Source organism: Lissotriton vulgaris, chromosome 8 (genome assembly GCF_964263255.1).
Source record: "Lissotriton vulgaris chromosome 8, aLisVul1.2, whole genome shotgun sequence".
In the NCBI taxonomy this organism is placed as follows: domain Eukaryota; kingdom Metazoa; phylum Chordata; class Amphibia; order Caudata; family Salamandridae; genus Lissotriton; species Lissotriton vulgaris.
The window spans coordinates 227,606,346-227,621,513 of NC_141696.1; the positions used below are offsets into that span (position 1 = coordinate 227,606,346).

The following is a 15,168-nucleotide window of genomic DNA, read 5'->3' on the forward strand; positions in this document are numbered from 1 at the left end:
GGTTAAGGTCGCCGCAAAGGGGGTCCCAGGTCAGCACCAAGTCCACACCACTAGCGGCGCAGGGGTGGCCGGATGCAGGGTGCTTAAGAGGTGGCGGGAGTCCAATGCAATCCTATTGAGGTTGCTGGTTTTGGATTTTAGCTGCAGGCTCCGTCCAGGAAGTCTTCTGGGAGGAACCAATAGCAGGGCAGGTAAGTTGGAGGGCTTGGGGACATAGGTGCACCTCAGGTCCTCCTCTCGCTGGTGCAGGGTGACCAGATTCAGGGGTGCCTTTTTTGGTCGGATTTCACCTTCCGAGGACACTCGCAGTTGGGGGGTCTCCATGCAGAGGCTGCAGGTGATGTCGAGGAGTCCTGGAGGGGTCAGCCTCCGTGGTCTCGGACTCTGGGGTGCTTGGGACTACGCTGGGACCGGTAGGCCAGTGGGACTCGGCTGTAGGTGACTGGTGCAGTGTAAGTTCCACATGTCGAGTTTCTTCGTTCTCAGCAGGCTCTGAGTCTTTCTTTGGAGTTTCTTTTGAACAGAGCTGCTGTTTGTAGGAGATCTGGTATTTGAGGAAGGCAGTCAGTCCTCCCAGGGATTTTGGAGGCCGGTGGCTACAGGACAAGTATACTTTTGGTGCAGGATCTCCGGAAACTGCTGATTGGCCTGTAGGGCTGGGGCCAACTCAGTTCTTCTCCACAGTCTCCTCTGCTGTGCGACTTCTTCCGTCCTTCTTTGTTGGTTGCAGGAATCTGAGGAAACAAGGCTCAGAGTTGCCCCTAAATACTACAGTTAGGGGTATTACAGAGATGTGCAGGTTGGGACCAATAGGTCCCTTCCTTGGGGTACTTCCCTGTTATGCCACCCTCCTGTGGGAGGGGGGCATGAGCCTCTCTCTGATTGGCTGGGTCCCCTTGTCTTCAAGATGGAGGGGACTGAGATGGGTGCTTGACCCTGCCTCCCCCACCTGAGGGGTGGGGTTGGCAAAGGTGGGCACACCTCTCTTCCTCACTTGGTTTTCCAACCGATTCTCCTGCCCAAAGGAGGGGTCAGAACCGATGGGAACCAGTTGCTGGGGGCAGCAAACGCAACGTCAGCTAACCAAGGTGGTGGGCCTTTGAAGCTTACCCTTTGTGGACCCGGACTATCCTGGGGAGGAGGCATTGCACCTCTGCCCAGGATGGGCTTTGTTTTGGGACCGAGAGAGTGGAGGCCCTCTATCCAGGGGTCCAGAAACCTGTCTGGTGGTGGCAAATGGAATGTAGTCTTTCAGAAACCACATCAGGCCTGGTCGTTTTTCAGGGGGCATCTCTAAGATGCCCTCTGAGTGTGTTTTACATTGAATCCCACACTGGCATCAGTGTGGTTTTAATGAGCTTGAGAGTTTGCTTCCAAACTTCCCTGGTGTAAGAAAGTGGCTCTATTTATATACTGGACCAAAGTAAGGTACAGTGTGTATAGAGTCCTCAATCTCCAGAGCTATAACTGAGGTCAAAGTCAGATATGTCCCTACTCTCTAAAGTGGTAGCTTGGTCGAACAGTAAGGCAGTATCAGAGGACAGTGTAAAGCATTTGTTGTACACACTCAGTCAGCAAAAGGTTTCACACACTCAAGAACTGAACTCTAGGCCAATTGTTTTTGTATCAAAAGATATAGTTGTTTTATTTTAGAACCAACAGGTATCAAAATATACTTTTCTCAATATGAGTGACTTTAGGTAATTACTTTGCAGAAGGGCAATATACTTGGTAAGTACAATAGCCACAGTTGTTGCAATTGGCAACACCATTCTGAACACAATTTAACATTGAGCTCAATGGGTTTTTCTACATAAATGCAGTTGATTACTTTATAGATTACTTTTGGAAATCCAGGACTGAACAGGACTTAAGCTGAAAACAGTCTAGTAAAAGCATTTTAGGTATTGCAGTGATTTTTAAAGAATAGAACTGTATTTTAACAGTTCACACTTAGAAACTTTTCAGTGAAAATCCAGCAATGTTATCCTGTGGGAGGAAATTCAGGTCAAGGGTAAAGTACATTCTCGTTACTTTTGTAATCCAGTACTGGGCTCCTTGGTCCAGCACTGGGATCTCTACGTAAGACAGGTAAGTAATTATACTATAGTAGTTGGTACGATTTTTAAGGAATATTTGAAGTTTGCAAAAATAGACACTTAGAAGAATTGGTTTCATATGGAAGAACATTCTGGTTAATGGTAAGTACAGTTATAATTACTTTTGCGGTTCAGTACTGGGCTGAATGGTACAGTACTGGCTTTTCCTCTGATCACAGGTGAGTAATTCGAAATTCGGTATTCAGCTGATTTCAGATGAATATTTTAAAGTTTCAAATCTTCACACTTAGAAGATTTTTCGAGTCAAACCAGTCAATGTTATCCTATGGAAGGAAGTGGGTTATCGGTTTGCAGGTGAGTACTCGACTGGTGAAGTTAAGGTTCTGGGCTTAGACTCGGGGGTCTCCCAGGGTCGGAGAGGCACTGTAGTTACACCATCAGTGGCACAGGGGCAGCCGGGTGCCGAGAGAGTAGGCCCAATGCAATGCAATGGCGGGTAGGGGGCCTGTGGTTGGTGGCTGCAAGCAAGCAGGCCATGCGGCTGTGGGAGCTGAGCTCTTGGTCACTTACTCAGGGCAAGTGGGGAAGAAGAGTAGGGTAGTAGTTGCACTTCCAGCAGCATTCGGCTGGGTGCAGGATGCTTTTGAGCCTTCGGGTGCTCAATGTTATCCAATAGGAAAGGTAAAGAGTGAACAAAGACTGCAGACTCTGGGACGGAGATTCTTCAGGTGCGACCACCACTTCGAGAGGTGAGTTGGGATCTTGGAGAAGAGGTAGGTACCCCAGAGGAGGGCACAGGGAGCCGCAGGCCGCTGGGTGAAGGGGTGTCTTTTGGTGTCGGGAAATCTTACCCTCAGCTGGTCACGGTTGGAGGGATCCCTGGTTCTGAGGCTCCGGGCGTCGGTTGGGTCTTCGAGGAGCGTCTTTGGGCACTGGACTTTGGGTCCCAGTCGCCGGGGGGACGTCCTTGCGGTCTTAGATCAGTCGGACACCGGCCGGGCTCGGCGGGTGCCAAGTGTGCTGGATTCGCGGTTCCTACCTGGCACCAAGCTTATTGCTGATGGAGCAGAGCCCCTGCTCTTGAGAGTCCCATTCTTTTAGAGGGTCAAGGCAGGCAGGTCCTCCTGGATTTTCAAGGTTGCTGTCCGCAGGAGTCGCCGGGATTTAGCAGGAGCAGGTTCCAGGATCAACAGGCCGGTAGGGCTGGGGCCAAGTCAGTTGGTGTTGTCCTGTTGTTAGCAGCTGCACGGCAGGTCTTCTTCTTGATCTTCTTTCTTGTTTTCTTATCGGAATCTCAGGAAGGCAGGTTCGGGTTGCCCCTAAATACTTAATTTAGGGGCGTTACAGGTAGGGCAAGGGCAGGGACCAATAGGTCACTGTCCTGGGGTGGGTACACCCCCTAGTCTGCTCCTCTCCTGTGGGAGGGGGGCAGGAGCCTAGCTGTGATTGGGCAGGGCTACCCATCTTCAAGATGGCCGGAGCCCGGGGGTCATGCTTCACCTCGCCTCTCCCACCTGAGGGTTGGGGTTGGCACAGGCTGGCACAACCCCCTCCCTGACGTTCCCACCAGAGTGGGGGTCAGAACTGGTGGGGGCCAGTTGCTGAGTACAGCAAGTAGTCTGGAGAAGCTCACAAAAGTGGCAGGCCTTTGAAGCTTCCCCCTGCCCATCCTGGGGAAGGGAACCTAGCACCTCACCAAGGATGTGCATTGTTGCAGGCCCAGTAGAGCGGGGGGGCTCTCCACCCAGGGGTCCAGCAACATGTCTGCTGTGTGGCAACCTAGGCAGCCTCTCAGACCAGATGTGGATTGTAGGTTAGGTTTTCAGGGGCATCTCTAAGATGCCCTCTGGTGCATTTTACATTAAATCCCACACTGGCATCAGTGTGGGTTTAATGTGCTGAGAAGTTTGGTATCAAACTTGTCAGTCTTCAGTGTAGCCATTATGGTGCTGTGGAGTTTGTAATGACATCCTCCCAGTACCATATACTCTTAATCGCATCACTGCACTTGCAGTGCCCAGGAATGGCCCTGGGTACTGTAGGGGCACAGGGCTCACGCACCTGTGCCCACACCATTGGCATAGGGCACCCAGCTAGAGGGGTGACTGAAGTATGCCAGGGCAGTGGGTCTTGTGGGCATGGCACACAGGGATGTGTGCCATGTCGACTCTTTGTTTAGTTCTGTACTTAGACACTCAGCCTGCAAAGTCAGGGTACAGGGCCCCTAAGGGTGTCACAAAAAGTGCTGCAGCCCTTAGGGTTGGCATGCCCCGGGTACCTAGAGTACCATTTACTAGGAGCTGATAAGTGGCCAGAGATGCCAATCGGGTTTTAGTTTCAACACAGTTTTAGATAAGGAACGCAGGCCCTGGGCACCTGGTTGGCAGGAGCCCAGGGCACACTCAGTCAAGGCACATCAGTAGTTCAGCTAAAAGTGGAGGCATACCAATGCAAGAAAGATGACACATTCTCACACCTGTTTTCAGTAAAGCCATTATGGAGCTGTGGAGTTAGTAATGACCAACTTCCATATCATGTACTCTGTATGAGCTTACTGCACTTACAATGTATAAGAAGGGGCTCCGATACTGTTGGGGTACAGTGCTCATGCAACTGTACCCTCACCTGTGGTCTAGTGCACCCTGCTAGAGGGGTGACTTACCCAGGCCGTGGGTTGACGGCATGGCACACAAGGATGTGTACTGTGTCGACTCCTTACTTTTCTCTGCACCAAAATACGCAGCATGCAATAGCAATGTGTGGGTGTTTAGGTGCAGGGTCTTTAAGGGTGGTACAATAGGTGCTGCAGCCCTTATAAGCCTTCCGTGGTCACAGTGCCCTTGGTTCCCATGGTACCTTTCTTACCTGTTGCCAGAGATGCGCCAATTGTGGATTCAAAGGTACAGTTTTGGAAACGAACACAGGCCTTGGGGACATGATTGGCAGGGACCCAGGGCACATCAACTTAAAGTGCATCAGAAATCTGGCAAAAAGTAGGGGTGTTTACTGCAACAGAAACCCACTTTCCTACACACTCACTACATTCTCTCTGGCATCCCCGTTGGCATTTCAGCCACAGTGGTTCAGCCAGATTACTGACATTAGTATTTACCATTTACCCTTTGAAGGAGAAGCTCAATTCGATCTCCACAGAAACAGTGACACTTGGCTGAGACCGAAATTCCACTCTGAAACATACTTCCTTGGCTGATAGCAATGTTCTGTAGCTTGAAATATATGTATGAGTGAAATACTATATTGAATGGAACTTTACACATTTGTATTATGTTGAAGTATACCCATCCAACTCTTCTCACTTGTATATGTTTGATATATGCTCCCAATTGAGCAGCAACATGTACAGTCACTTCAATGAAATGCACTCAATTAAAATTGGACTATACTGCTTTAGGTTTAAGGCTTAAATAACTGATAAAACCCCATCAAAAGGAAAATAGCCCTCACCGCTGTACACATATAAACACGGATGAACACCTGCACAGCAACAAACTAAATGGCATTCAAATAAAGAAAAAGGAGAGTGAAAGTTATTTGTATTGCTTCCTGAAGGGGCCAATACAATATAACTGTGTTATACAAGGTACCAGCAAGAAAGACTGGGTTACCGTTATTCTGCTTGAGTTTTGTTTAGGGATGTCAATATTGTTTGTTCATCCTTTTTTTTTCTTTTCAGTTTTGTGGTCTTATTTAATTATTTTATAAACTGTAGAGAATCAGGAAATATCAATCATTTTTTACATGTTGGCTATGTTTGATTGTTTCATCGATAGGTAACATGGCTGGTTTCATAAGAATCTTTCCCAATATGTACCATCACATTTACCCACAGTAAGCGAATGGGTGAAACAGTTTGGTACATCTAGCGAGTCCGTATTGACGGGTGAATTGTAAAAATACCCCAGGCGTTAAACATTAAATGCAAGGTGTAGTGACAGGTCTATGTGAATAGTGCTGTCACCAAGCATCTGGGATAGTGGTAAATACAGGATACCAGAATTTTGGACAACATGGAACGCAGTGTCACTTGGAATGCTGCTGCAAAACGTTCTTACCAAGTTGAACAAAGATTGGAGTGGTATTGTTTGTATTTGCAGTGATTCAGCTACATATATGAAAAAGTTGTGTGATGACCTGTCACAATCGATACCTGAGCTGAAGTGCTTCCCTGTAAGAGATCCTTGCCACTTGCTAAATGGTATGCTAAAACCATCTTTACAATCTTCATAGTTAATGAAGAAGGCTATTGACTTTGTAGTCCATTCTGGCGCACTGTGTCTTTATGTGCTGGGACTAAAACTCAGATATTTTTCATGTTGTGCTTTGTATGACATCCAAAAAAGTGTCATCCCAACTGTGTCATTTAGCCAGTGGGTCTCAGTCCTAGAGGCCATGAATGGTATATTATCCTTGTGGTGACAGTTTACAGAATGTTTGCTTGGTGATCATGCCGAAGGCAAGAAATGTGAGTACATTCTACCGCATTCTTAGATTTTTCCAGGAAAACATGACTGCTGAAGTGGAGATAATAAAAAAACTAGAGTCTTAAACACCCTTTTATTCCAAGTGTTCAGCGTAATTGGTGTAGATGTGAAACATCTTCTTGGGAGTAGGTTGGGGAATACTTTTAGTGACTTTGGCACTGCAACATGCTCCATGTTATAATATGTGCCTCTTGGTAAGCAAAGAAATGTTGAGGAGCAATTAACAGAAATTTTATTTTACTATGCCTGAGAAATGACTTGCAATGATGCGTAGAAATGTCCCTTCACCAACCATGGCATTTGAAGCCAATGAAGCCTCACTTTGGTACTCTAAACAAGTTATAGATCCCTTCCGTAAAGGAGAATTTTCTCCGGATTTTGGAAAGTACTGCTTCATTTTTGACTGCTTCAATAACTCTGAGGACATGCGCCCAGTTCAACGCATGTGTTACAGAACCTGTCCCACACAATCTCAATCTTCTGGTGCACCAGAATTAGCATGGAAAGCTATGTCAGTGACCAGAGTTAGCAAATTGTGTACTGACTGTTTTGGCATTGCCCATCTCAAGTGTCAATGTTGAAAAGGCCATTTCACAAATAAAAGTCTACATGGGAAGGACGGAATGAGCGTGCATTACTAAAGACTCACTGAAGTAGTATTGTATAGTACACTACAATGAGTTTGTTTGTAAAAATGTATTTGGACCTTATATACACTCTATGTACACTGTCTATATACCATGAGCTATCAGTGCAGAACGCAAGCAATAATAAAAGCAAAACTTTCCATAAACACAGGAAAAACACTGTTTCTGTCATTTTTAATGCCACCAAAATATGTAATCACTGATAACCTATGTTTTTAAGGTATTGAAATCACTGGGGGGAAAAACTGAAAAAATTCCACCAGCGTTTACCAAAAATAGAAACCGAAAACAGGAAAGCTTAATTAAAATGTATTGTGAGAGAATCAGACCCTTGGCATATACAAGTGTCCTAAGAAGTTATGCCCAATCACATCATCTTGCAGGCGCCACCTATCACATATGAGTTTGTGTGACATAGATGAATGCTTCAATAACAGCTGGCCGTACCTCAGGTTCGGCAGGATGAATTTCACTGGGGTGGAGATTCCTTGCTGTCCCTTGCACAGCATTCCATCCTTGTCGCCAATGAAAAGATGATTCTGAAGAGATGAGGATGTTTGTCTTTATCCAGTCTTGCCATACAGTTCTTTCACTGACAGGACTCCAACATTCTAAATATGCTCTACCCGAAGATTCTATGGAATAAACTAGGGAAATTAGGACAGAACATTACATCAGTCACCTATGCCGCCTGTACAATTTTGAGGAAGTGGTCAGGTCATAGGAAGGTACCTATGCCCCTCTTTCCGCTTCTATTTGTTGTTTATTTTGCTGGCTTCTCTGACTGACCCAAGCTAGTCATGCATAGATTGCATTTTTGTGGGAGCAACAATAAAGATATTGATCTGATGTCTGCTAGTATAAATGATCTCTTTCATTTTCTCTTAGTCTTTTTAGGACCGTATGGTCTTTAGTATGGTTAATGTGAAGCTAAACTCTTTATACCATTAAACTTACTTTTGGGAAAATTCAGATTGTGCCCTGGCTTTCTGGTTTGGAACCTGTGCCAATTTCTTGTAGGTTGGGGGGTTGCTGCAAGGAGGGTACAATGCTGCTAAATAAAGCAGAGGACCTTCTACTGGACAGCTAGGCTTTTGTCATGTAACTGATTTTCCATGCTCGTGAACAGTTCAGAGAGTCTCACCCTGCATTGGACCTCGCAAGGTGAATGTGGCTCTAGGTGGGTTACTTTGAATAGTATCATGGATTTCTAAGGTCGTGCTGTGGGTATCTTCAACCAGCTTTAATGGTTAGTAGGCATATCAGCATTTCCCAATTTTACCTCGGACTTGTGTGTTCTCATTAGCTTCCTCTATGCCATCTGTACTTTCTCACGCCTTAGAGGATACGCTCTGTGTTTACTTTATGTATTTTAGCTAGTTTCTTCTGCTCCTATCTATGAACTATCAGGTAGAGCAGATTGTAACTAAAGCTAACACGCCTATGTTTCCAAGCTCTGGAGACCTTACATCGCAGACCCTACTCGCAGACCCTACTCTGATGCTATTCTTACCTCTTGGTTCTACTTCTCCTCTCTTTTCACTCCCCACCATCTATGTGTGGTGAAAACCATCCTTCACCATGTGCAGCTCTATGTGGAGCACCAATTCAAGGGTGTATAGATGCCATAGTTGGTGTTCTGAGCTCAAGTAAAAGCAATACTTCAAACTTGGGATCAGCAGGACAGGAGTGATGCTTACTCTGTTGTTCGTGCTCATATTGTGTGTATCCACACAGACCCCAGGCTGCTTCAATGAGCTTTTGGCTTACCCGAATACGGAGATTAATGTGGTACTATGACTATGAACATGCAAGCATAATCAAGTATAAATATATCAACAGCTACTAAGTATGCTTCACAGTATGACTGCAGGCTTTACTTTGGCAGAAAGTTAATGATATATGTGTTCTGTAAAGCTGTTAATTGCAAGCTGTGTACATCTATAGTATTTTACACAATAATTTATACCTACTTTTGTTTTCTTTCAGGTAATTCGACCCGTCCTCCACATGGAACACAAGCACCATCCACTGGTCTTTTAGGTGCACGACCCGGATTAATACCACTTCAGCGACCACCTGGAGTTCCTACTCCACAAAGATTTTCTCCAGTGCCTCGACAAATGCCTCCTCACATGATGCACCGAGGCCCACCACCTGGACAAGGACGCTTTGGAATGCCTCCCCCTCAAGGGATGAGACCTCCATTTCAACCACCAGGTCACTTTAATTCAGGTGGGCCACCAGGCCATGGAGAAGGCCCTGAAGGGGGCTCTGATGGACCTGAAGATAGAGAAGCAAGGCAGAATAGAAATGATCAACAAATGTTTCCTCCTGAGAGAGACCAGGAGAGGTTTGGGAGAAGAGGTTTTGGAAATCAAATTGAAAACGATGAAGAACTGTGTAATGATGACCAAGATGATGAAGAACTTGGTCGTCATGAAAGAGACTGGGAGCTAAGAAGCCCTGAACCAGACAGAAACCGAGATTTTGAGGATAGAGTCAGAGGAATGGGTGGGTTTCGAGGCAGAGAACAAGATGCAATGGAGTGGGAGCCAAATCAAGATCCAAGTGAGTGGGAGCCACACCAAGGTCCAAGGGAGTGGGAGCCACACCAAGGGCCAAGGGACAGGGAGCCACACCAAGGCCCAAGGGACAGGGAGCCACACCAAGGCCCAAGGGACAGGGAGCCACACCAAGGCCCAAGGGACAGGGAGCCACACCAAGGCCCAAGGGACTGGGAGCCACACCAAGGCCCAAGGGACTGGGAGCCGCACCAAGGCCCAAGGGACTGGGAGCCGCACCAAGGCCCAAGGGACTGGGAGCCGCACCAAGGTCCAAGGGATTGGGAGCCACACCAAGGGCCAAGGGATTGGGAGCCACACCAAGGGCCAGGGGATTGGGAGCCACACCAAGGGCCAGGGGATTGGGAGCCACACCAAGGTCCAGGGGATTGGGAGCCACACCAAGGTCCAGGGGATTGGGAGCCACACCAAGGCCCAAGGGACTGGGAGCCACATCATGGTCCAAGAGAGGGCCCAATAGAGGATCCAAGAGATTGGGAACCCCAGCAGGGTCCAAGAGATTGGGATCCCCGCCAGGGTCCAAGGGGTTGGGAGCCCCGACCAAATCCAAGAGGTTGGGAGCCACATCAAGATGTGAGAGAGATGGAGCCTCATTGGGACATGGAAGATGAGGAACCACCTCAGGATTCCAGAAACAGGGAGCCATTTCCAAGAGAAAGGGGGCCCCTTCAGAATTTCAGAGAGCGGGAGCCCCCAAGGCAGGATTTAAGAGAAAGAGAGCCTCTGTGGCAGGATTTAAGAGAGCGAGAGCCTCCACATCTGGATTTAAGAGAGAGAGAACACCCCCGTCAGGATTTTAGAGGGAGGGAGCCGCCTCCTCAGGATTTTAGAGGGAGAGAGCCACCTCAGGATTTTAGAGGGAGGGAGCCACCTCAGGAGTTTAGAGGGAGGGAGCCACCTCAGGATTTTAGAGGGAGGGAGCCCCCACCGCAAGATTTTAGAGGGCGGGAACCACCACTGCTGGAATTTAGAGGTAGAGAGCCACCACCTCAGGATTTTAGAGGGCGGGAGCCTCCCCGTCAGGATTTCAGAGAGCCCACACCAAAGCGCCAGGATTCCAGAGAGCGGACCCCACAACGCCAGGATTCCAGAGAGCGGACGCCACAACGCCAGGATTCCAGGGAGCAGACGCCACAGCGCCAGGATTCCAGGGAGAAGGAGCTTTTGCGCCAGGATTCACGAATGAAGGAACCCCCACATCCAAATTTAAAAGGAAGGGAGGCGCCACGTCAAAATTCCAGAGAGCGGCAACCCCCACAGCATGAATCGCGAGAGCCCGCACATCAGGATTTAAAAGATAAGGGTCCACCCCATCTGGCTATAAGTGGAAAGATGACCCCACTTAAAGTTTCAAGTGAGAAGGATCAGTCTAGAGGAGCAGAAGAAAAACAAGTAAAAGACAAACTTGAGGTCAAAGACAAGCAGCCAGTTGACAAAAAACCTGAATCACTTAGTGGTGAAGTAAAAAGTATCAAAACAGGTTCAGAACTTAAAAAAGTGGAATCTAATGCCACAGTACAAAAACCTACTGAAGAATCACCATCCAAGACTACCACAGCTGCTAAAAAACCTGATAAAAAACCTGATAACAAATCAGATAACAAATCGGATAACAAATCACCGGCAGTTGTAGAAGGTCCTCGCTAGAGACTCTTGATACATGTCAGGAAGGAACATTGTCAGGTGATAGATCTTTAGTGGTGTACAGAATGCTGTATCATATTTGCTTCTTCTATATCACAGTTCCTGGTTAGTTTGTGTCTGCGGAGTGAAGAGCAGGATTGTAAGGAATTGAATTGCTTTCCTCCTGTTTAAGGAGCAACAAAATAATACAACGGATGAAAACATGATTATAAAGTAAAACATTACCCTCTTGCCGTAACTTTTTAAAGTAAAAATTAAAACTTTAAAAAGTTTACACTTCGTAATAAGATTGTAATTGGGAGTACTATTTTTTTTTATTTAAAGATTAAAATCACCATGAAGCTCTTCAACACAATAGGGATGTTTTTAATAAACTATTTTCGTAACAAACGTTAATGTGTGGTATTTTTCCTACACTGAAGCATATAAACGGAAAATTATTCAGCATTTTAAAGTTTAAACTGTTTATGGTTAACGTGAGTCTAAATTAGACGGGTTTGTTAATATTTGTTTACAAAGATACAATCTGTGTACTATTCACAAAAGAGACGTCTTTATTTCTATGTTGAATTGATTTTTTTAAATAATTTGGCAATATGTGATGCCAGTTAATGATTTTAAAGTGCTATTTGGTGCCAGAATTGTTAGTTATGTTTTTAGTGAACTCAAGGTTTTTTTTATTGACTTTGAAACAATGTTTTTTGAATCATACATGTTTTTTAAAAAAAAGAACTTTTGGAAAAACGGTTGTCTAGTTTACTTTTTTTGAGACATGGATCGCATAATTAAACATGTTTATTATTGTTTACCATTGGTGCATTCTAAAGGAAATAAATTAATGACACGGAAAGGAAATGAAGTAGGTTAACGTTTCAAATGTGATGTCCTTTTTAGTCAAATTTTGACTTAAACTATTTGTAAGTCTAATTGTTCTTTCAGGCATAGCTATCAGATTTATTTGTGAACTTGTAAATAAGGCATAGTTGCTGTGTCGGCATATTTTTTCTGCAATTGAAAGCTCATCTGCCTTTCGGTGAAACACATCTTTCCCAGCAGACAAAAAAAAATGTAAATAGCAGACATACAAATTAGTCGGTGGATTGGTGGTCCACACACTGATCATCCCTCCTTGCAGGTACTCAAAAGAGGGATTTTAGGAGCTAGCAGGCGAGTAGCATAACTTTGCATGGCCTATGCCTCCCTGTACTACATTTTATAGTTCAGAGCAATGTAGACAGCCTGAGCACAAGCTGTTTTCTATCTTCAGGCACAGATACTACTAGGTGGAATCTGATGATTGCATTTGACGCAGTTTGCTCACCTCAAATCTTCTCTCAAGCCGCAGTGCATCTTGGTTTAACTACCATATACAAAGGTGGCTCATTCTTGAAAACAGACTTGGGAACGAGGGAGGTTGAGCCTTGTTCTGTGCCTAGGTGGGCAGAATATATTAGCAATTGTGAAAATAATTATATCTAGTTCCATCAGTATTTATTTAACTTTAATCCAACAGATTTGAAATTCAGGAAATGCCTATTAGCATTAAGGACATTTAAGTCCCAGTTCTTAATTTACGAGCATTGACCTTTAGAATTATTTATTAATTGTATATATACACTGCCCTGTCCTCATATTTTTTCCCTTGGATGTGGAGTCCCATTCTCTACCTACAACGCTAACATTATTGGGCAGGCTCAACTGCAGGAATTATCATTACTGCCGCTACAGTGGTAGTAAAATAGTTTATTTACTAGAATACAGTCTTGAAGAAGTACAAAAATCAAGATGTAATAGACTAACAAAAAGCTACATGATTACAAATATCTGTTAAAAGGTTTTGACATACATAAAAAACAAAATCATATTATACTTGTGCAAATTGGGCCTAGAGACCATATAAACACTTGCTGTAGCAATTCTTCTCATAAGAGGAATACAACAAATCTCTACCATACATATAATATGATCCTTAACAGAGCCTCAGGCATTCGTTAACAAGAGGATCTCATCTGTATCGGCATAATGTACTTTGCAAGTACAGTATGAGAGTACTTCATTGAATATACAATTGTGTGCGCCGCTTTTTTGATTCTGATTCCATACTTATTATAAATAGGACAAAAAACATTATTTCTCTCGCTCAAAACGTAAGAAAACCTTAAAATAAATACATTTCATTTTCAATTTGCAAAAACAGTGATAATTATTTTTAGAGACACTACTGCTTAAACCGGGATTCTACAACCAGGATCGACACCTACTCAAACAGAGAAATATATTGCTTATTCTTTTGTCAGGAATTGTAAACAAATAAGGAAAGGCCACAGCTTAATCAAGGTTTTTAATAAAGTGCTCTACCAATTGCCTCTTCTCTAAAGAGATTCTGTCCCAAAGTACAGTATATTCCCTTACCACATCTTTAAGTGCAGTTTTCAATTTGTTAAGTGATATTGAATCATCAACCTCAAAAATGTAAATTCCTGAGTCAGAGTTGGGAATAAATTTACCAATAGTCTGTGAGAATTTACCAGCAGGGACAACATGTCTCATAACAGTAAAGAAATGTTGTTGTCATCACAATAACGTTTAATACAAAACCGGAGCATCAACCTAGTGTCATTTAATTTTTTGAGAGGCACAGAAGAGTCTTTATTCAAAGGCTTTCTAGGTACTCCCAATCTACCCTCTGATCAAGGGTTTATAACTGCTCAGTGCTTGCAAAGTGCCTACAGGATAACCTTGCTTATGATGGCTTTCCTCTCGAGTAAATCCCAGAGCAAGAGTCAAACCTTTAACAGTTGCCAAAAGTGAAGATCTTAACTTTCCTATAAGCTTGTCCCGTGTTATATTACTGTCAAATGTAAGTCCTAATACCTATAATCACTGACCTGCTTTACCAGGAATATTTCTTCTAACATTTTAATTAGATCATGGTCTTAGGTTTATTCAGCATTAACAGTGAGTTTATCTAATACACAATAGGCCTTCAAGGCCTGAAGATTTTGTTGTAAGCATACACTGGTGTATAATCCTTAATACCTAAATCGCCTGCATACATAAAACAGCTGACATGGAAACTCCCCATTTTTGGGAAAAGTTCAATTGGCAAATCCAAAATAAACGTGCTAGAAAGGAAGAGGGTGCTAAAACACATCCCTCCCCTAAACCATTTTCCTTTTTATTTATTTTTTTATTTTAGATATAAATTTGATCCAAACAATGCAGTCATGACTTTCAAAGCAACAATACATCAAATTGTGAATCACATTCCATTTCATGTGACAGAACAATTTTGAAACAAGTTTCTTAAAAGAGGATTATAATAAGAGAAAAATAAGTTAACGAAAATAACCAACAGAATCGGATAATACTACACAAAGCCTACAAGGTACTCTAACCAGGGATGGGGCAGAAAATGAATCATGAGCCATTAAGAACCTAGCAGGAATTCTATCATTTTATCCACTCCTCAATCGGTGCCCAGATCTTGAACGCCAGCTTCCTCCTTCGCTTGCCTTTTAAAGAAAATACTGAAAATTCAAGTTTATAAATAGCAAGCAGTCTAGCCCTCTAGTTCATAAATATCGGTGCTTCGGGAGACAACCATTGCAAAGTTATACACAGCCGGATCTGAGACATAGCTATAAACAAAAAGGCGCACCTATACCACCTATTTCCAATATTCCCTGAATCATAGCCCATTATCACCATTTCTGGGGTCAGGGTACAT

At 44.3% G+C, this 15,168-nt stretch overlaps 1 protein-coding gene across 1 annotated transcript in view; it reads left to right on the forward strand.

Annotated features, from left to right (window-relative positions):
* SCAF4 (SR-related CTD associated factor 4) overlaps positions 1–11,828 on the forward strand; it is a 915,362-nt gene extending 903,534 nt beyond the window's left edge. Inside the window, exon 23 of the mRNA XM_086934003.1 lies at positions 9,199–11,828. Within this exon, the coding sequence (XP_086790129.1) occupies positions 9,199–11,441 (2,243 nt within the window). The 3' untranslated portion in view covers positions 11,442–11,828. The remainder of the gene's footprint in view (positions 1–9,198) is intronic.
* Positions 11,829–15,168: the final 3,340 nt, after the last annotated feature.